This window comes from Montipora foliosa, chromosome 13 (assembly GCF_036669935.1).
Source record: "Montipora foliosa isolate CH-2021 chromosome 13, ASM3666993v2, whole genome shotgun sequence".
NCBI lineage: Eukaryota > Metazoa > Cnidaria > Anthozoa > Scleractinia > Acroporidae > Montipora > Montipora foliosa.
In genome coordinates, this window is record NC_090881.1 from 23,237,895 (window position 1) to 23,259,082 (window position 21,188).

General features: G+C 40.9%; 1 protein-coding gene across 1 annotated transcript in view; it reads right to left on the reverse strand.

Moving 5' to 3' along the window:
- The window catches only part of LOC137981847 (uncharacterized), a 73,215-nt gene that overhangs the window by 42,283 nt on the left and 9,744 nt on the right, over nucleotides 1–21,188 (reverse strand). Inside the window, exons 6-7 of the mRNA XM_068828889.1 lie at nucleotides 16,181–19,026; nucleotides 846–1,488 (exon numbers count right to left, since the gene is read on the reverse strand). Of these exons, the coding sequence (XP_068684990.1) occupies nucleotides 846–1,488; nucleotides 16,181–19,026 (3,489 nt within the window). The remainder of the gene's footprint in view (nucleotides 1–845; nucleotides 1,489–16,180; nucleotides 19,027–21,188) is intronic.

Sequence of the window (21,188 nt, forward strand, 5' to 3'; positions counted from 1 at the left end):
CCCTTCCCGCGAATTAGGTCAAAAAACAAAGGCAGTTCCGGTTCGGTGACCCTATGACGTCAGCTTAACTTCTTGTAATTGATCATTGGGCTCCTGTGGGAGTCTCATTCGCGGGAAATTCAATCTAAAAATAAATAGGTCTGTGAAAACGCTCTTACACGAACACAGTAGAGTTGTAGGCTCCGGGTCATGGGTTCCTGCTGCAATCAAATTTTCCTGGACATAAACAAACTGTATCTGAAAAAAATTTATTCCAGTATCGCCTCCACTTTAAAAATTTCCCGGAAGAATTGTGACATGCCACTGTTGCACTAACGTTAATATACAAAAACCTTTTGTATCAGAACAATAAGGCAACCGTTACACATCACAATCTTTAAGACAGTGGTGCTCGCAAAAATTTTAAGTAAAATGAGTGAATTAAAAATTCAATTTTTTCTGATACAAACACTTTTCAGAAAAATCTTCACTTAAATTTTGATGCAAACATTACTTCCTAAAGTTGAATGTTGTTCCTTAGTGGGAGTAGAGTGTATCAGCTGGAGGAAGCGAAAGTAGTAATATAATATAATATAATATATAGCCAGTTGAATGGACCTACAATAGTCTTCAATCTTCTCTTTCCTGAGTTTGCCATGTTCCTTCAGAAATAATATTAATTCTCAGTTCACTGTGTTTATTGACAAGGATCAAGAGCCATCAATTTACATTAACTTATTGTAACATTATAGCACTCTGTCCTCTTCTCAAGGAAAAACAGCAACGAATGCACAGAAAATAGGAAGTGTCAAAGGATCAAATGCAGTTTTATTTATTAATGAATGGCCATTAATTAGGTTGCTTACCTTCAAGTTGTTCAAGCTTCTCCTTGGTACTATCGTCATCTTTCTTCCACTCTTTAAGCAACTCACGATAGTGCTCTTCAACATCAGGATCCATGCACTCAGTCTTCAGTTGGTTAATCGCAGCTGTATAACTTGCTGAAGATCCAAGTGCTAACAGTGCATTGCTGATCTCAAGCCACAATGCAGAGAATGTTGGCTCGTCAACGGATGCCTGGGTGGCATGACCATAGACATTGTTTCTGTAATACTTGATTCTTGCTACGTTGGATTCTATGCTATTATCATAAGCAGGGGGAAGGATGTCCCAGCTTCCAGTGCTGGCAGGGGCACCCAAGCCGCATATGTTTCTTAGCAGTACCATCAGAAGCGTAATGTCAAAGCTGGCTGATGAGACTGATGATGGGATAGTTGGGTACAGCTTTCCCCACTGTGTAACATTTAAAATCTTCTTTTTTCGCAGAGACTCCAATGTAGCATAAGCTGGTGACGTACTTGCCAAAATGCCATGCAGACGGCTTGGGGGATGTATCCTGTCAAAGGTGTCTCTAAGCGCCTGAGTTCCCACATCCACTAGAAGACGACACAACCGTGCATAGTTTGTCGTCTCCTTAGTGGATGAAAATGATGATGCAGTGTTTGCCATCTTTTAAACTGTAAGAAAATTAGCACCTTTTGTAAGGCTCAGTTTCCACTAGCTATATAGTAAGGACATAATGCCAGGGTTGATGAAAGATCGAAATCATAACATATTACTGTCCGACTCTATCCTCTGAAAGCAGTCAGGGGATATTTTAATTCCTTTGGGACACTAAAGTATTTCTAGTTATTATTAATTATTGGTTCCTAGAAACAATGGGGTGTCCGGCAGGTACGCAGGTCACAGGTCACAGGTCACAGGTCACAGGTCACAGGTCATTGTTTTACCTATACAGGAAGTATCCTAAACATTCATAAAAGCTAACCTTAGGCCTAAAAACTTTTCTTTAGGCCTAATTAGGCCTAAAATTAGCGTTTATGAATGTTTAGGATACTTTTCTTTAGGCCTAATTAGGCCTAAAAAGGCCTAATTAGGACTAATAAGGCCTAAGGTTAGCTTTTATGAATGTTTAGGATACTTTCTGTATAGGTTAAATAATGACCTGTGACCTGTGCCCTGTGCTCTGTGACCTGCATTTTGTACCTGCCGTCGGGTGTCCCCATTTGGGCGATTGTTTAGTTGACTTGAATTGACATGACTTAAATGGATTGTTTGACCGACGCAACACCACAGTTTCTTTACTGAGAAACTAAACCCCATTATCCAAATGGTTTTTAGCTAGCTCTCGTTGTTTGTTCTAATGTCTCAAAAATGGGTAAAAATACCTGAGAAAGAATTTAAATAGGGTAGTCAGTCAACTCATGTAGTTTGAGTGCTATTTGAGTGCTACTGATTATTTAAGCCCTAGTGAGACTTTCATTTTAAAGATGAATATTTTTAACCTCAACTGGTCCAAAGGGATTCTCCCAACTTGGAACTTGAATTTCAAGTCCCTCTATTCATGACCTTTGTTTCTCTTTCTTTCTGTAAGTTGGGAAATGGCTAGTTCTTCATTTTGAATTCCCTGTCTTATAGCCTTTGTTTAAACTGTGAGACTGCAATTTAGCATTTTTAACGTTTAGATGCAGTTATTAATTCTTCCATATCTGTGATCAAACCACTTCTGGTTATAACTTATTGGTCTCAGCCTCATTTTATGTTATTTTTATTTTCTTCAATGAATCGTTTCTTCGTGATTGCTGAACATCTCATGATTCACCCAGATTGAGAGGTTGATCTATCAGTGAAGTCAACAGCACTACCTGTGAGGTAGTGTTGTTGGCCGTGTTTGTTAATTGGTTTGAGGCACAATTATTGTATTGTTACACATGTATTTGATCGAAGAAGAGAAGTACTCTTTCACGTAGAGATCTTTCAGTTGCATTCGTAGAAGAGATCATTTGGCAACAGTCAAAATGAGAGTATTAAGAAGTATTATGTCAAAAGCATTAGGAGCGACCTAATTCTAAAGGAACACTTCAATATTAGCACTGGCAGTGTTGTCTTGGAATCGTTCAACTACCTTGGGGTCAACCTTTCCATATTCCAAGTACTTTAGCTGTACATAATAGCGCACCCCTCCTTTTTGACCAGGAGTGTCTGCTATAAAGGCCTTGAAGCCATGTCTTATGCTCCACTGTCCATTTACCAGGATTAGATATAATTTCATACTTAAAAACATCGGGCGTTCTTTTATATTTATAGACAATTGAAACTTCTTGCTTACCTTTTACCTTTGCTCACTTTCAACACGCCGAAATTTCTTGGCAAACATGTTGACAATAGTTTCGATTTATTTTGAATTATATCTTAGCTAAATCGCCTGATTGTCGAATGCAAGTGAACGAATACGAGACGGGCTGGTGAATAATAATTAGTCGTTCGAAAACAGGTGACAGACGGAAGACACCTCAGTGCAGTATAAAAGGAAGGAGTACGGACTGGACACCGTGGACTGGGGACCCGGACTGCGGACCGGGTTTAAAGCATGGACTGATTATAGAACGAAGGTGTAGATAGATAGATAATCTTTATTTAAAACACGATCAATTCATCAGCCCATAAAAATACATATCACATACGCTAAAAAATATTTAAAATTCAAACTAGTTAAAATATAAAATATTTAAAAATATTTAAAGTTCAAGCTATAAACTAAAAGCTGTTTTCCGTGAATGCCGTGCGTTAGACTTAAAGAATGTCATTAATCTTGCGTTTAAATACCCCCAGAGACTCTGTGTTCCTTATATCGCATGGTAGACTGTTCCATAAAGTGGCGCCATTGTAGCTAAAGCTTTTTCGGTAATAATCAGTGCGCGGTAATGGAACATTGAGCTTATTTTCAGAGTCCCTGAGGACATAAGCAGAGTCACGCCACGTAAACTTTGAATACAGATACTCCGGAGCTGTAAAACGTGGATTGCGGACTAGGTATGAAACAAGGACTGAGTATCAAAATACGGAGTATATAACAAAACAAGGATTGTACTGGCCCAGATACAGATTTTAAAAAAAGGCCTCGAGTCCTTATTCCGTGTCAAAATATTGTCACGAACACAGAACTGCTTAGTTACAACATAGACCGGGCTAGCGAAAGTAAGAGCAGTGATTTTATCTCAAAATTGTACTTTACTCCACGAATTTAACACTAGAGGGAGAGGAAAATTTGTTGTGGCAACGGAAGCATAAGTCCTCCGACTGTTGTTGTCGTAGTTCGAGCCAGGATGGCCGGATGGATTCAAAACACACGAAGACTGTTTTGGATCGTCAGGCAATCTTTACTCCCAGAATCTGCGTAAGAGGCTAAAGATGAAGTCGGTAGTGTGTAAGCGTAAATCAGGACATGGACTATAACAGTTGTTCTCTTGGTCGAGTACTCTTTACAGATGGACCCGTGAAACACTTAGGTGAACAAAAAGTTGTATCAATCGCAGCAAAACATTTATTTTGCGAATAGGTAAATAGACCCCTGTCTAAATACCACAATTGCATCTCCCACTGAAGTCCTTCAAATTTCTCGATTTCTACACATATTAAAAGCTGTTGACCCGCGACGGATTCCATAAATCACTTTCGTTTCTTACCCCAGATAGATACAACATAAAAAAGTTTTGCAATTTCAACTAAAACCTTGAGCAATTGATCGTCGTCTTAAGCAGCCTAAAAAAATCCGCGTCTTATAGCATCACAATTTAACGCTATGGTTCAATTCTTGTCGTCAGCCTGTCGCCATTTCGTTGCTGTGTGCCTTTTTCATAGTGTTTTGTACGCAGTCCGCAGCCTTCAGTCCGTGTTTTATACCCGGCCCCAGTCCATATTCTATACTGACCGCACCTCAGTGCACCTGCTCCAAACGATAGTTGGCGAAAAACGCAAGTCTGGTAATATTGAAAGCAAGCCCTCCTATGCATTGTCGTTGAGAGTTTTTTCTTTTGAATGCGAGTCTTGCTTGTAGAGGCGTTTGCAAAATGTAATCCTCCCAGTCTCTAAAAGGGAACACTCCTTGAGCGACGATTCCCTATTTATAATACTACCAAACCATGCCTAGAAGGTCGGGTTTTTGGAAACTAAATGCATTTCTTTTAAGTCTATCAACCATGCATCAGCCAGTTGGTTATTGACCGTCAAGCCCCTATGTTCCTTCCCACTGCGCGGAGCGAAATACTTGATAAATAAATAAACCAGTTTGTAAACAAGGGTCTTGGCATCCTTGTCTCCCAAGAGACCCCTTTGAGCACAGAATTTCGTCTTCTTCTTCTTCTTCGGATATTGGTTTTGTTTGTTTTGGTTGCTTTTCATGACCAAATCGCCTCCAAGCCGCTTCATTTGAGGGTCAAGAGAACCTTGAAACAGTTTGTAACGCGGGTCTCAGAACAGCTCCAAATCAGTCATCCCATTAACTCTTAAAAACCTTTGAATGCCAACACGCAACTGATTTTTTTAAAAATAAAGCGTGTTGGGAGGGTAAAACGTACCGTCCTTTTTCCTTATTTCATGAACAAATTACCAAGTCAAAAGGAAAGTTCGAAGTCGCACACTGTGAACAGAAGATTGTCCTCGGGCACTACGACGAAATCGTCGAGTTCCTTTTGGCTAAGAGGAATCGATTATTTTCGTTTGCCCAGTCATTTCAAACAGTTACCGACCACGTGGTGGTCTTTCGTGTGTTAACTGTATCCGTTCACAGTTTCGTGTTAGTATCCTCTATATGTACGACGTTTTTCCCTTTCTCTCGTCCATAACTACTTGGTGGGACTTACTCGCGGCAATGACATTGATAGCGGGTGGACCTTCAAGCAATAAATAATTTTCTTGAGGATTGTTAAGTCAAATGAATCCAAGACAGCATTTTCAACGTTTAAGTATGAGCAACCTGGCTAGAAGTCTGACTTGTCCGATTACATACAATACACACTTAATTGACCGCTCTCCATAGGGGCTTTTCAGGGCCAATGAAACACAATCAACGAAACAACAGAACACAACAACAACAACTGTTAAGAATCCCAAGTGGCCGGAGGCAAACCAGTTGGCTATTTACAAGTGCAGCTGGGAAGTTGAACCAGGGACTACCAGGAACAAATTCAACGAGTGGTCAGAGCGGGTCTTGAACCCGGGTTCTCCGGATCTCAAGGCAAGCGCCCTAACCACTGGGCCACACTACCTCCATCCACTGGGCCACCTCCATCCGCCGAGAACGAGCTTCAGAAGAGCCGGAAAAGCTGCTTTGAGTTGAAAGCAATTCTTCTTCGGAGTCGCTCATTGCTTCCAAGAACTTAGTGCACACTAATCCTACACATGTGCATACTAATCCTCGAGAGAATTAATATATATATATTTTGAATTGTAGAAAACCTCACCGACGAACAAATAAGCTTTTTATTGACCCGTCTCTCGGCGATAAGTGATATATTTCCCTCGTGCCGAGCCCTCGGGCTACTCCCTCCTATATCACGTTCCTCGCTCCAGGTCAATAACCCTCGCTTATTGTTAAATATGTTACTTTCTGGACAACACTGTCAGACAATTTGCAGGCTTAAAAAGTAGTGGTATAAATATGAGTGATGATTGTGTATTTTTTCTCAGATACCCACATTACTTAAGACATCTAATACTGGAAAGCACCAGGAACCACTAGTTTTTAAACCATACTCTCCGGATAGTGCCTTGTGTGTTGTAAAAAGCCTTAATTAAACAACACCTTAAGAAAACTGAAGGTGTGCGTAATGGCGAGGATCAGCTGTGGCTTAAACCAATTGTGTTAATGTTCACAAGGACTCGGTTAGTAGATGGATAAAAGTTTTTTCTTTCAAGATCAGGTATAAAATGTATGTTTTTTGGAGCACACAGTACTCGTGCTGCATCTACATCAGCAGCATATGCTAACAACACGTCATTGTACACTATAATGAAGGCTGCAGGATGGGAAAGAGAGTACTTTTTGGAAGTTTTACGACAAACCTTTAAGTTGTAATAAGAATTTTTGGGAACAAGTTGTATCTCACAGTTTTCTAAATAAAATGCTATTATGTTTTGAATTGCAATTATTTCATTACCAGACTGCTTTAAAGTCTCACGTGACTTCGTAGTGACGTAGACCAATGACGAAATAGAATTTTAAAAATTAAACGAGGCTTACCTGTAAGGTGAAGTTTGATTAGAATTCTATGAGTCATTGGTCAGGAACGTAGGAGTCATTATAAGTGAGTGTTCCCCACCCTACTTTACGTTATGTGAGTACAACTCGCCTCGGTTAGCCTATGCTAAATGCGAGTTGTGTACAAATACGGCTTTACCACTGTATCCCCCACTATCAAATATAAAATAAGCTTACACAGTCCACCGTTATTACGTATTCCTTACCCCACTCTGCCAATGAGGCCGAATTGGTCTGCAATACCTGTGCTCTACAGTCTACGGTGTCTGACAATTGCAGACTGCAGACCGCAGACTAACCCTAACTCGCAGTTATTGAAAGATAACCGTTTTAAAATGAGTACTTGGACTCTAAAACTGTTTATCAGCGCTATTTGTGGGCAGTCTGCAGTCTGCGCTGTGCAGTTGTCATACAACTTGCGGGACATCGATTAGGCCGTATGTTGTACGTTGATTGCCTATGTTTTGTGATGTGGGTGGTTTTCACGTTATATCATCGCCGCCGTGTTGGTGGACGAAAAGAAAAAAAACCCTCTTTAGTTCCTTTTGTTCGTCCACCAGCAATTGTACATTGCAGCTGTTATCTGAACTGTGTCTCTAGTGCAAACCACCTATTTAAAGTCAATTCTCAAAGCATCTTACTACCTCAGATTATCCGCATTCATCTCATTAATGTTCAGATGCCGAAGGGAATCCACTGACAAACTTTGAACGCAGGTAAAACAGAGGGAGACAGCTGAGTTCCAACAGCTCGGCGCGAATATTGAAACGTCAGTTTCTTCGAAAACACTCCACTAAAAATCTTTCTGATATTCACATGAACAGGATTGCTCATGGTGGCCACCGATGGTTCGAGAAAATCAACAAAAGTTTGTTTACCGTACCTTTAGTGACTCATGAGCACAGACCTTTCCACGGTTTCTGACGCCATATTGGTCGGGGGGGAGGGGGGGGGGGGGGGGGGGGCAAACACGGCTTAAATTACAGTGAATGTATGGCAACGTTTACTGACTTTGGACCATTATAAATCCTTTAAGGTTTGACGATAATACCTCTCAAAAAGCACTTCTATTGAGATTATTTTCGTGAAGTATGACAATCAGAATCCAGCTATAACGACAGTAAATGAAATTTGTAAATTTCATATAAACCCTTGTGAATAAAATTAAGCAAATTCCCGCGAAATTCGAAGCGACATTAGGCGATTTCTAATATCCAATTTTCAGACGTTGTGCCTTGTGCAATGATCTAATTTTCCGTCGCATGAAGGATATTAACAAAAAGACTAAAAATATTTCAAAATTTTTGAAATCTGCCTTTTTGCAGCGGAGCTATAGAGGTTTGAATTCGGCCAAAATGCCATACATTCATAGTAATTTAAGCCGCGTTTGCTCCCAACCGTCAGAAACTGTAAAAGGTCTATTATCTCCGTGAAGAAAGCGGCAGTAACTGGGCGTCTTTGCATCTTATCACCCCTGAGCATGCGCTAGTTACCATGCCACGAAAAGTGCGTTATTTCAGCGTCATACAACACAAGATCGAGGCAAAACAAGAAGGCGCTGATCTAACCACCCATTTCAAATAGCGCTGATGAACAGTATTTAAGTCTAAGCACGCACTTTAAACCGGTTACTTTTCAATAGCTGCGAGTTAGGGTTTGTCTGCGGTCTGCAGAAAAACTCACCAAGTTTCGGTTCAAAATTAGGTTGTCACTCCTTTAATTTTGGCTGAGATCTGGCCAAACTCGCGTTCAAGAGAAAAAGAGGGCGAGACCGAAAACGACTGCGCCTATTGTGAGGCTCGATAGGCCACTTCGGAAAATACCATAATAATCTTTGTCTGTCCCCCAAATTTTGCATAAGCACTGTTTCCAGTTTCTCTTGGGACTTACAATGGTCCCAAGAGAAAACAAAAACAATGCTTATGCAAAATTTGGGGGAACAAACAAAAAGTATTATGGTATTATCCCAAGTGGCCTATTTTATATACTCCACATAAGGAAGGGGGGTGGTGGTTGCGCAGTAGTGAGTACACACCTTCCATCAATGTGGTCCAATGTGGGTTGAGTTTGTTGGTTCTCTACTCTGCACCGAGAGGTTTTCATTCGGGTACTCCGATTTTCCCCTCTCTTCATTTTTTTTTATTTTGTTTTTTCCCCTGTCTTCATAAACCAACATTTGACTTGATTTGCGTTAATTAATTATTTTTTGATTTCAGTTTACAGTGTTTCCAATTATAGTAATCCAGCGCTAGAAGACTAGACACTTAAATAAAGTTCTTCTCCTTTTCCATAGGAGGCAGGAGGCTAGAAATGTTAACAAAAGCAATACTGCGAAAGAGATGAATACCTCTGCTAGGCGACCCTAGGTGGGATGTTTACTCCATCCGTTCAAAAGCACAACTTTCACGAAATTCAGTGACTCTGAATTGACAAATAGGAACCATTTGATGTTTACCTTATGGCAAAGATGCACGATATGAAAGGAAACAGACTTTGAAGATCCTTCAAGACGCGAATGGCAACCGGAAGTGAGCTGTTTCCCCTTTTAATGTCTTCTTGTCTATCCATTAACGATGACCAGTTTAAAAATCTGAGCGCCACTACTGTCCTGACATGTGAAATGTTCTAACCATTTTGGCAAGAAATGATGTGTAACGCAATCCAAAACAATCTCCATTGGATTGGGGAAAAAGGCCTTACCAACGTATCAGTTCAGCTAGTTCTTCCTCATGCGCAGAACTACGTGTGTATGAGATCACAGGGAGCGAGGTATATAGGTTGCGCCCAAAGCTTTACAAACGATTCAACGTACGATGATCAATAAATCTGGCAGCTCCTGTTTTTGCAACCAAATTAAATATTGATATATGTGGTTTATTCCGTTCAACAAGTTACCTCAAGAGAAAATGAGGGGACAGAGAAGGAGGCTCCCGGTCGAGCCCTTGGGATATGTCATGTCCACGGAAGTTATTTTTAGACGAGCGAAAGTCTGTCTTCCGAGACGTCCGCATGCAGGTCAACCTCTGTCTGATGTTTGAAAGAAAAGCAAAGATTTCATGTAATGGCGGACGAAGTGGACTGGACGTTTGTGCATGCGGACGTCTCAGAAGACAGACTTCCGCTAGAACAAAGAAATGCCCCTCGCACTTATTTGGACCAATTTAAGTAATTGTTTGTTACAGAGACCTGAAAAAGTCAGGCGGCTTCAACGGGATTCGAATAAAACCCACGAATTCTGCCATGCTGGTGCAATGCTGTAACAACTGAGCTAAGAAGCAACTCAGTTGGGAGTAGGTCAATTTGCTGGGCTTGTGTGTTTCCGAAAAAAAGACAAATCAAATAAGCATACATGTTTCATTTCTTCCATTCATCGATTACCCGCACTTCAAATACACCTTATTCCAAAATGGCCGCCATTTAAATATTCTTTTGTTTTCATTCAAATTAGCCCTTGATGCCTCCTTCTTGAGCTTAAAATTCAAAAGAATATTTTATCTTGAACGAGGCAACAAGGGCAAATTTGTATCCGCATAAATCAGCGGCCATTTTGGAATAAGGTGTATATTAAACATTTTAATGACTGGTCCCTCGGGAAACAATTCATTTTGTTTCCCGAGAATCTCAATGTTTCCCCGAGGCGCAACAGAGGGAAACATTGAGAGTCGAGGGAAACAAAATGAATTGTTTCCCGAGGGACCAGTCATTAAGTGATTTGTTATATAGCACAAAAAGAAACAGCAACGGCAACGGCGGTCGTCGGTCAACATTCGCGGGTAACAGTGCACTGTTACCCTGTTACCCTCTAAAGTCATAGATTTTGCACTGTTGCCCGCTCAGAGACTTTTGGCGGGAAACAGTTTTATTGTTAGATGTCATGTGACCTCGAAGTAACCAATGAGAGCGTGTTCAAACCCCGTTGAAGTCCTATATTTTCAGGCCTCTTTACGCAATTGCAAAAATTGCGTTTATAACTGCGAGGATCATAGCTCCACTTGATTTCATGTCCGCAGTTCATATATGATCCATTTCATATATCATTTCATCGTTGATTCATTCCTCACGGGAACATTGGAATCCACAAATGACCAACTCCCAACGTCAGTGGCTTCATAGCTCAGTTGATTAGAGAGTCGCACCGGTATCGCGAGGTCACGGGTTCAAACCCCGTTGAAGTCCTGAATATTTCAGGCTTCTTTACGCAATTGCAAAAATTGCGTTCATAACTGCGAGGATCATAGCTTCACTTGATATCATAACCTCTGTTTCCCATCACCGTTAATCCATTTCAGTTCACCTGGGCCCGGTTGATCGAAAGCCGATTAACTTAATCCAGGATTAGCGTAAACCTTTGTTTCATGTTTTCAACATTTTGGTGAAAGGTTTCTTTTGCTTATTTTTGTTTATCAAGATTGACTTCTTCTAGTGTAAAGTTTTGTCGAATGTCAGCATTGAACAGCATTTGGGAGTAAAGAAATAAAGTCCTTGGTTAATTTTTAATCGGGGATTAGCGTTAATCGGCTTTTGAACAACCGGGCCCTGATCTGAGCAAGAAAGATCAAGAGAAAAAAATGTATTTGCGCGACTATTTATAATTATGCCGTTGTTGTCACGGGGACAGATTTACGCTGAGGGCCTGCAAAAAGCTGCCCACGTTCACTTTCGGACGCAGACGGATGTCCGGCTTACATTTCTCGCCGCCAAAAACGTAACTTTAAAGAAAAGGCAACGGGAAATATGTCAAAATTCTCGATGATAAAAAGATCCGACAAATCGACAGATAAACCTAACTCGCTTAATTAACTCGGTCAGTTCTTCACCAAAGACAATGACCAGATCAGATAAATGAAACCGAGAACACGACTTGGTTGGACTGTTTTTAGGAAACTAGACAACATAATGCCAAGCAAGAATATTGTCTAGAAGCTCGAATGAAAGCTTTCAATGAATGTGTACAACAGGTAATTACATTAGACTGTGCAAAATGGTTGCTCAGCGATACTCAGCCGAGCTCTAAAAGCTTGCAACTAACCAGAGAAAGAGTTATGATTGACGTTACTCTTAAAGACAGAAAGAGACATCATCGTGGCAATTAGAGCAATTGGCAGGTCATGTGGCAGGACTAACAGGTAATAGGTCTGTTATGATATTTAGAAAGTTCCAGTGATCGCTCCAGAAATGCAGAATTGTCAATTTCTATTAATAGCCCTATGGTCACAAGTCGCTATTATTAGACTGTTTCGAAATACTGTAGAAGCCTCTAGAACACTGACCGAAACCTATATAAGCAAGCTCAATGTTACAGCGGTTATCAGTTACACGCGCCTCTCAACGACATTTTTTCATATTTTCAAAATAAAATTTAAGCGGACGTCAATCAAATGTTTCCATGACGATACTCTTGTTCTTCTGGCGGCAGTTGAATTCATCATGGAAACATCTGATTGACGTCCACCTAAATTTTATTTGCGAATACGAAAAAATGTCGTTGAGGGGCGCGTGTTACTGATAACCACTGTAATTACAGAGTGTGTGTGTGTGTGTGTGTGTGTGTGTGTGAGGGCGAGTGTTACAAAGTCGGATAGGAGCTAGCTAGTTGGATTTGTCTGTTACTGTGAAACCATAGTTAATGCATGGAGATGGTTATGAAACTGGACAATTTCCTTTGTATTTTTGACCTTGACCCTGCACAAAGCACACCTTTTTTCAAGAAGATAACCAATCAAATCCTTCGATTAAATTATGCGCAACTAATTTGCGAACCCGTGCGAAGCGAAAACAAAAGATTGTGCAGGGTTACGGTCAATTCAACATCGATTGCAACATAGACCTTATTCTTCCCTGCTAGCAGAGGCTCTTTTCCTGGTGTTCGCTGACGGGAGAAAAGAGACCTCTGCCATGGATCGAAAATGACTACATTGAGCATGCTCCCGGCTTAGCGACCGAGCCATCACACGTAATGTTCGTTACACGTGACGAAACTAAAACCTTTCACTCAAACAAACATCGACAAACCGAGATTTATAGCCCGAGCGATTAGGCCTACCAGCTCACTACGCAATGTGATTTCTCCACAACAATTCCAATCAACCGATTGTCCATCTTTAAAAAGAACTACTTGGATCGGATGTTTTCCGAGGTTTCTGGACTGCAGTAAAGCACTTCGGCATTTTTGAGCTCCTTCAGTGTATCGTTGTCGAACAGCTCCCGCTCCATTTCAATAGCTTTGGTCAGCTATGACTGCGTTTAGCGGTGAAACAACCACAACAAGTGAGTTAGATGGCAGAATTTTCACCTTTCGTGCAACAAGCACAGCAGTGTGGTAGATCAGAGTTTTCTAATGCCCGGTCACCAAGCACACAAACGTGTCTCGCCGATTTAAAAAAATGAAACAGGGCCTGTAACTGCTCCTCACTTTATCTTTCCATCGTCGAGGTAATCCAAAACGAAAGAAAAAAAAACTTTGTAACCCTCTACGATCGAAATCTTTTGAGTAACGAGCGCGTTATGTTTACTAATGTGGGCTCAATAAATGACAGCAGAATTAATGTAAAGAAATGCGCGAGTCGCAACGGGCTCAAGTTACGGTCAGCCAACACCGCGAGGAGCATGCGTTGTAATACAGCCGTCCAAGATCGTGGACGGCGGTTAAATCAAAGCCATTTTCGATCCATGGCAGAGGTCTCTTTTCTTCCGTCAGCGAACACCAGGAAAAGAGCCTCTGCTTGCAGGGAAACCTTATTCATAAATGGCGGTCAATTTATAATTCTTTTGTCGAAGTGCAAATTAGCCTACCAAGCCTCGATACCCTACAGTGAATTGAAAAGAATTCTTGCTCTAAAATGAGGCTTGGTAGGCTAATTTGCACTTGAACAAAAGAATTATAAATGTGACCGCCATTTATGAATAAGGTCTATTGTTCTCGCTTTTGAAAGTTTTAAGGTTTCATAACCAGTCCCTCGATTCACTATGGTGAAACTACCCATCTGAAGTGATTAAACTGAATCCGTTGTGTTGTCGCGAGACCTATCTGAATCTCTCTATCTCGTAAACAACCGACAAAACTAGGTCAGTGCAAACCGAGGGTGACAGAGTGGATCCCAAGAGAAATAAACCATCGAAAGGAAAACCCAGAACATGATGGATCGATGAGTTGCAGCAGTTACAGCAGTACGTAGGGTCCACTTGGTTTCGAACGCCAAGAGACAGTTATTGGAGGAGGAAGAGGAAAGAGGGGTTCTTCATACCAGCGCGAAAATCACCCACCCTGACGAGGATAATGTCATCATAATCTTTCTGGTGACCCAAACACTTCTTGAAAGAAATATCACATGAGCTTTCTGCATTCTTCACAGCAGATATGTCATCAAAAGAAGACGTGGAGATTTAAAGTCTCAATGTTTTAACTGAAATTCACCGTGAAAACACAGGAGTTAGTATCAGAGCGGAATCATAGTCTTTTCAATATACAAACTGCCACATCATTCTTTTACACCGTTGGCATTAAACAGGGAGGCCACTCAAGCCCACTTCAACGGGAACCTCCCATCCAGAAAAAGAATAGTTAATTTTCTTCAAAATCTCTCATGAATAGAAAGCGTTTGTATCCAAAATAATTGAATTTCTGAATCATTTAGTTTTGACTTCAAATTTCCCGGACACCGCCATCTTGACGTACTAGATTGCACTATTGTTATTACACAAAAGGTGTTTACGTCAGAACGACGGCGCAATAGTCCTATTAAAATATAATCTAAGGTGGATGCGAGGCAAATTCGGGTTAATACAAAATAGCCCGAAATTGCCTATGCCTGAAGTCAGAATTCTCTACCAGGAGATGTGGGGGGTGAGGGTGGAGATTCTTTTGAATAAAGGATCTCGAGGTATAATCCTAATTGACTTTCAAAAACTCAAACTCTTTCCGTTTCCCCGAAATAAAATCTAATGTTCACCAATTTTAAAATCTGCTGTAGTTAATGTGGGGCATGTAAAGAGACGCGAAAAAATCATGTTTAGCCACGGCAAAAATCGCCTTCTGCGATGTGAAAAAAAAAAAGGCGAAGAGACACCAGAAATCAAGTGAGATCTGTAGCATCGGGTAAACGGCCACGATAGCAGTTTGCAGCCTCTCGCAGTAAACGCGTCATAGAGTTGTGTCTATTTTTAAAGAATCATCTAAAAAATGCACCAAGTCAGACTAAAAATTGATTAAGCTGCACTCTGGTTCTTCTTCGTAATTTTTTTAAAAAGATTATTAAATTTACAAAGGTTTCCTTGGGCAGCTGAAAAAACAAGGTCAACTTATAAATTAACTAGTGACAAATTCTAACTTATTATAACAAAAATGAATACAGAATATATAAGACAACGCAGAGATTTCTCAGCGTTTTATGTTCGCTCAGTTAGTGAATGGCCTGTGATATCGGTATGTATGTATGTAGCAGTGACAAGTAAAGAAAAGTGAACCAATTGTTTAAAAGTCGCGACAAAAAAATTCATGTTCCATTGGATAAATTTGTGAATAAACAGTGCGTGTCGGTTGCTCTGCCGCGATACCGTGCCGTATGTATCCGTACTAATGCACAAGTCAACGGAAACCCCCCCCCCCCCCCCCCGGTCCCGGGAAAGGGTGGCGGAATTGACCGAGCTTCAAGGCAAGGTATAAGAGGGACTAACGTAAAGTGAGCGCGCTATTTGTACATCCGTCAGGGGTCTCGGACTCGGAATGTACAGGAAAGTAACATTTTTGGTCTCGTGATCGGTTTACAATAATCTGAGTCTGTCGTAAGGCGTTCAGTTCACTGAATGATGTTTAGAAACATGTAGCAACTCAGGGAAAACGCATAGGTAACCATCGCTTGAAATAGCAAGTCGGTTGATGTAGAACAAATTGCTGTTTGCAGTTTTTCTACTCACTCAATGTTTCGTCGGGTCAGACATTTGAGCCGGCTGAAATACCCCGAGTGTAAGTGTTGATAAAACTGATGAACTTCTCTTGACGCCGATAACGCAAGAAAACCTATTATCATCTCAATACAAATCGTCAAAACTTGCTTGCTTGTAACACAGCATTTGGAACGAGGTCAATGCCTTGGCCAGTCAGACAACAATAGGGGCATTGGAAAAAATGGATAAATGGGGAAGTGCTTCTTTAAGCCGAACTCGCAAAAATTTCCATGACAATTTGCAACCAATGCAATAAAAGCGCTTGATTTTACCAAGTTTCATTAAGAATGAGGTGAGGGGTTTTTGCAAGTGATCCAATGCGTTACCTCTCAGGCTCAGGTTTTCCAGGTTTGGGATATCACTAGCGGACGTTTCCAAATCTTGCAGGTCACATTCATTCAAATGCAAGTATTCAAGGTCTAGCCTTGTCAAATGCGGAAAAAATAAAAGTTTTCTGGTTAGTGGATTGAGACTCCCACTAACACTGACATTGCTGAACGTCAACGATTCCAACGGCATGTCTTTGTCTATTCTGCCAAAAAGGGCCAACATATCTTCAACATTTAAGCTGGTATCACCTTTGCCACCTAAACAGAGATGTTGTAAGGATGACAATCTCGGGAGCAAAAGACCGAGCGCTGCAGCAACTGATGGAGTCAAGTGGATTCCATAGAGCGACAGTCTTACGAGGCTCTTATGCGTGATACTGGAAACCAACTTCATGCTTACTTTCTCACAACAGCCCCAATCAAAGGAAATACAAAGTCTGGTGATGTTTTCAAAACGTGGCAACAATTCAGCGAGTTCTTCACCGCCTTTTGACATCAAATGACCCTCCAAGTTTAAATTACACTTGCTAGGGTTTGGGAGCTGTTGCAAAAATTCGCATACGCTGTCTCCCATATAACGAACAACGATACTCATCAAATGGGTGCAGGTTTTGATTACAGCACCAAGATCTTTCACTGCACAAAGTCCAAAACACCGAAACGTACTTAAGAACTCAAGAGACGTCTTTCTTGGAACCAAATTTGCCGAATGACACGGTAAGGCGGCAGCCTGTGCACTCTCAGTAAAAAGTCTGATGTGTGCATCACAAGAAAGTTTTAAGTCCCTGAAATAAACATTGACATCACCGTAGTGGATATGAAGGATTGATGAAAAACCACATATTGCACAATTAATGTTGAGGAATGTTCTCAAAAACACTCCGAGGGGAACACTTTCAGAATTCTCAGTTATCTTTATTGTGGCATCAAGGAAGTTCAGTGTTTCTACCACCTTGTAAAGAGTCAAAACAACGATATTTGTCTCCCAAAACCTTTCACAAGGACCAAAAATAAAAGTCCAGGATTTCACACCGGAACACAGTAACGCAAGGTAAGGAGGTGGTTCTCTGAGAACTGTAATCCCGCCAAAGCAATCAACGCAAAATTGTGCAAGCTTTTCTTTTGATTGTACATCCTCAAAGCAATAAAAAACCAGATGACTGAATTGTAAATGTCTCTCAACAACGTCATCCAATGGCTTGTATTTGTGGTCTTCATCTGGTATTGCGTCTGATATATCAAGTGAAGGATCGTTTATTCTCACTGACTTCAAATGGTCAAACACTTTCGCTGCTCCTTCATCACTAAGTCCACATATGAATCGAAAAACGTTCTCGAACTCGCGACAGTTTTTCAAGGTTTGAGTGTGTTCTTCGATCAAACCGAGTTTTTCATCAGATATACATTTGTGAGTCACGTACCAGGCTGCTAGGAATTCTTGTATGCTCTTATGAATGAAAGAAACCATTTCCGTTGGTTGCAAGCTTTCTGTACACTCAGTTACTTGAAGTAAACCAATGGCAACACTTTCTTCACTCAGGACTTCAGAAGAAAGTTTGCCATACGAGAAGATGTGGTCATCGTTTAAAAGACACTCTAAAGCCAGCTTACCGATTTGATTGAGGATCTCTGAATTATCCTCTACTCTGCTGATGCGAGGAGGGGTGTTCTTTTCTTGGTTGTGGCTTAAAATGTGCTGGACAATATCTGAATATAAGCTCGTTTCGCCCTTCGAAAAGCCTTGTGACTGTTCCTTCCTCCATAGCGTGCAAAAGAAATGCAAAAGCAAGGGAACTTTTGCAAGGTCTCTCAGTTTGTTTTTTTTCAAGTGATAATACAAATCTCTGGCATTTCTGTTGTCACCAAGCTGTCGAGTTATATACGTCAGTTTGTCCTTCTCACTAAATCCTGTTATATCTGCAAGCAGGTCTTGGAATTTTTGGAGCTCACCAGCTTTGGAAATTCGACTTGTTATCAATACACAGCAGTCTCTCAATTCTTTTCCACTGAATATGTCAAAGATTTGAGATTCTTGTCCACAGAGATACTCATCATAGCCATCCAGCAACAGAAGAACTTCATCTTGATGATTGGTGATGTAATTCAGAAGATCTTTCACTAACCATTTGTCTTCACGGGCAAAAAGTCTTGAGTTATAAATGACATCTTTAAGGCTTTGACATTTGGACACTTCCTTGAGGTCAACGAAAACAACAAGCTTGAACTTTTTGAGGACAGTTGTTTGTTCATCGTTTGCGTTTATCCACCACCGACGAAGCTCACGAAACTGAAAGCAACTAGTCCTTGTACCCCGGGTCTGGAGATTACGAGGGCCAGGCGACACTGGTGACAAGAATGTCGGCGCCTCATCAAGTCGGGCCCAATCCACTGCCAACTTCTTTGCAAAAGTGCTTTTCCCAATTCCCGTCTCTCCTTGCACAAGAATCCTCTTTGGTTGATTGCCTTTAGCGATTGGAGTGAAGAGGTCACCGTAGTGAGCTATCTTAAACTGTTTTGACCCAGCTGAGGTGGTTTCCCTTTGTGTTACTGACAGTCGGGTGTAGACTTGATCAATATCTACAAGAGACGAGCTGGACCAAACAGACGTTCGCACTTTGGATGTTTTTATGTAATGTTCTTGAAGCTTTGCTCGGCAGGTTTCCTTATTGAAAGACTCTGACCATGAGAAAAAAGTAAAAAGAGAAATATTTAAGCATATATTTTTAAAGCAATATTCTCAAGGTCGCTTTATTGTATGGAAAGTGTTCTAACTGCACGGCGTTAAGAACTAAGATAGGAAATTGAAACGTGCAAACCTACCCTGGGTGCCAGAGGAATTTTTTCAAGGTCGGAGAGAAAGCTCAGCGATTCCAAATCAACGGTGGAGGACGAAAAAAAAAAGCCTTTGGTCGCACGACCCCAGAAACTCATTTCAATGCGAAGAGACAGCTCAGATTTCTCGTCAAACCAGTTTTGGCTGCCAAGCTGAGACTGCTTCCCACGTGACGCAATGAAGTGCATCATTTACAAACATTCCTGAAAATTGCGATTACAGTGCTGGCTATTCATTTCAACGTCTTTAATAATTTTGGAGCAACTTTAATGATGTTGTATTGCATGATTTTAGGTGCATAAAATTGATTTCTTTGATGAATTTCTTTTCCCTCAGAGCGAAACTTTGTTGAACGTGTTTAAAACAGGATACTGTAATAGCAAAGAGCTAGAGATCACTGCCTATATTGCAGACTTCGAAATACGAGAAACTTTTGTCTTTCCATACCAATGTTTGTCCGTAAGTGCTCCGTTCCCAGACACAATTGCCACACATGTTGACGAGTTCAACTGTTTTCGTTAATTCTTCCGACCGCTCTCAAAAGAGCTTGAGTATCTACAAGCGCTCTCATGCGCTAATCGATAAGCAAAATAATTTAACTACAATTAAAATGGATATTTTCACGTTGTTAAAGCCGTTATAGTGCGTGAAGGCACTGAAGCAGCACACGGACCATCGAAACACTTTGGTCCTTTCCTCTCGGGCCGAAGTCACGCAACGCTTTCGACTTGTCCAATCAGAAACTCCCTCGAACGTAGTGTCCAATCAGCGAACTAGGACAAATTCTGTCCCAATTTTATGACATGGAATTGAGGTTCTGGAGTCGGTAAACACTCATGGCCGTCCCTCAAACTGACATTTCCCTTTTTATTTAACTTACACGAAGTACAATCTACTTCAGACTTCAAATCTACTTCAAAGAAACAAACATTTCAATGTGCAGAGAACATTCACATTAGGCGAGCCAAAGAGTTGAGCTCAGATCGATGGGTTCTCCTTGTATATTCTAGACTAACGAGACAAGCTCCTAGAAAATTGAATTTTTTAGAGTATTGACATAGTAGTACCCAGCAAAACAAGTAAAAGCTAACCGTCTTCAAAGTGGTTTTTAGACCTAAATACTGTAGATCTGCGCGGCTTTGCTTAGAAAAGCTATTTCATGTTGAACTAAAGCTCTAATTCTGCCTGTTTTCATTCTTTTTACAGCGAAAAGCTTGTCATATTAAGATGAGATATTGCGTCGTGTAATTGTAAGGAAATGTCCAATGTCAGTTTGGCGGATGGCCATAAGTGTTAACCTCTGGGGTCGAGCGACCAGAAGCATTTTTTTTTCGTCCTCGACCGTTCATTTGGTATCATTGAGCGTTCTCTCCGACCTTGAAAAAAAATCCTCTGGCACCCAGGGTAGTGCTAACCGTGCTAAGTGTCGCAGACAACTCGGCTCGTCCCTCGCAGTTAATTTAAGTAACTTTCCCACGGGAAAATGCATCAGGAGAAAGCCGAATGTTGGAAACACGAGGACCGTTTTAGCGGCTACTTGTGGTAAGTTTGTAAGACCTACAATGTTAGTTATATTAGCGGTTAGTGTAAAGGACCGCGGAAACTTCCGTTTCCGTTGCTATCAGTTTATCAAACAATTCAATTACCTCGAATTTAGATAGGCTGAAGTATCTACCGCAAGTATTTGCCACAAGCTTTTCCGCCTTTGTTGTTGTTAGTTTAATTAAGGATCACGTTTTTGTAACTTTTCAAGCTCTTTGAGCAGCCACGGCTGCATTTGGCACCGAAAGCTTACTCTCGAAAGTACTTGAATCAGGCGAACCTTGTAAGTTTTTGCTGCGTTCATTTATTTGAATAGTTCAGGTGCTATACCCTGGGAAGGTAATCATACGCCGAGGCTGTCAACTTATTGTCCTTCATTCTTCAAAGGAAATGTATTCATTAACCAATCACTGCTCAGCAAGAGCATATTTAAACGCCAGTTTTGAGTAGTTTGATGAGAGAG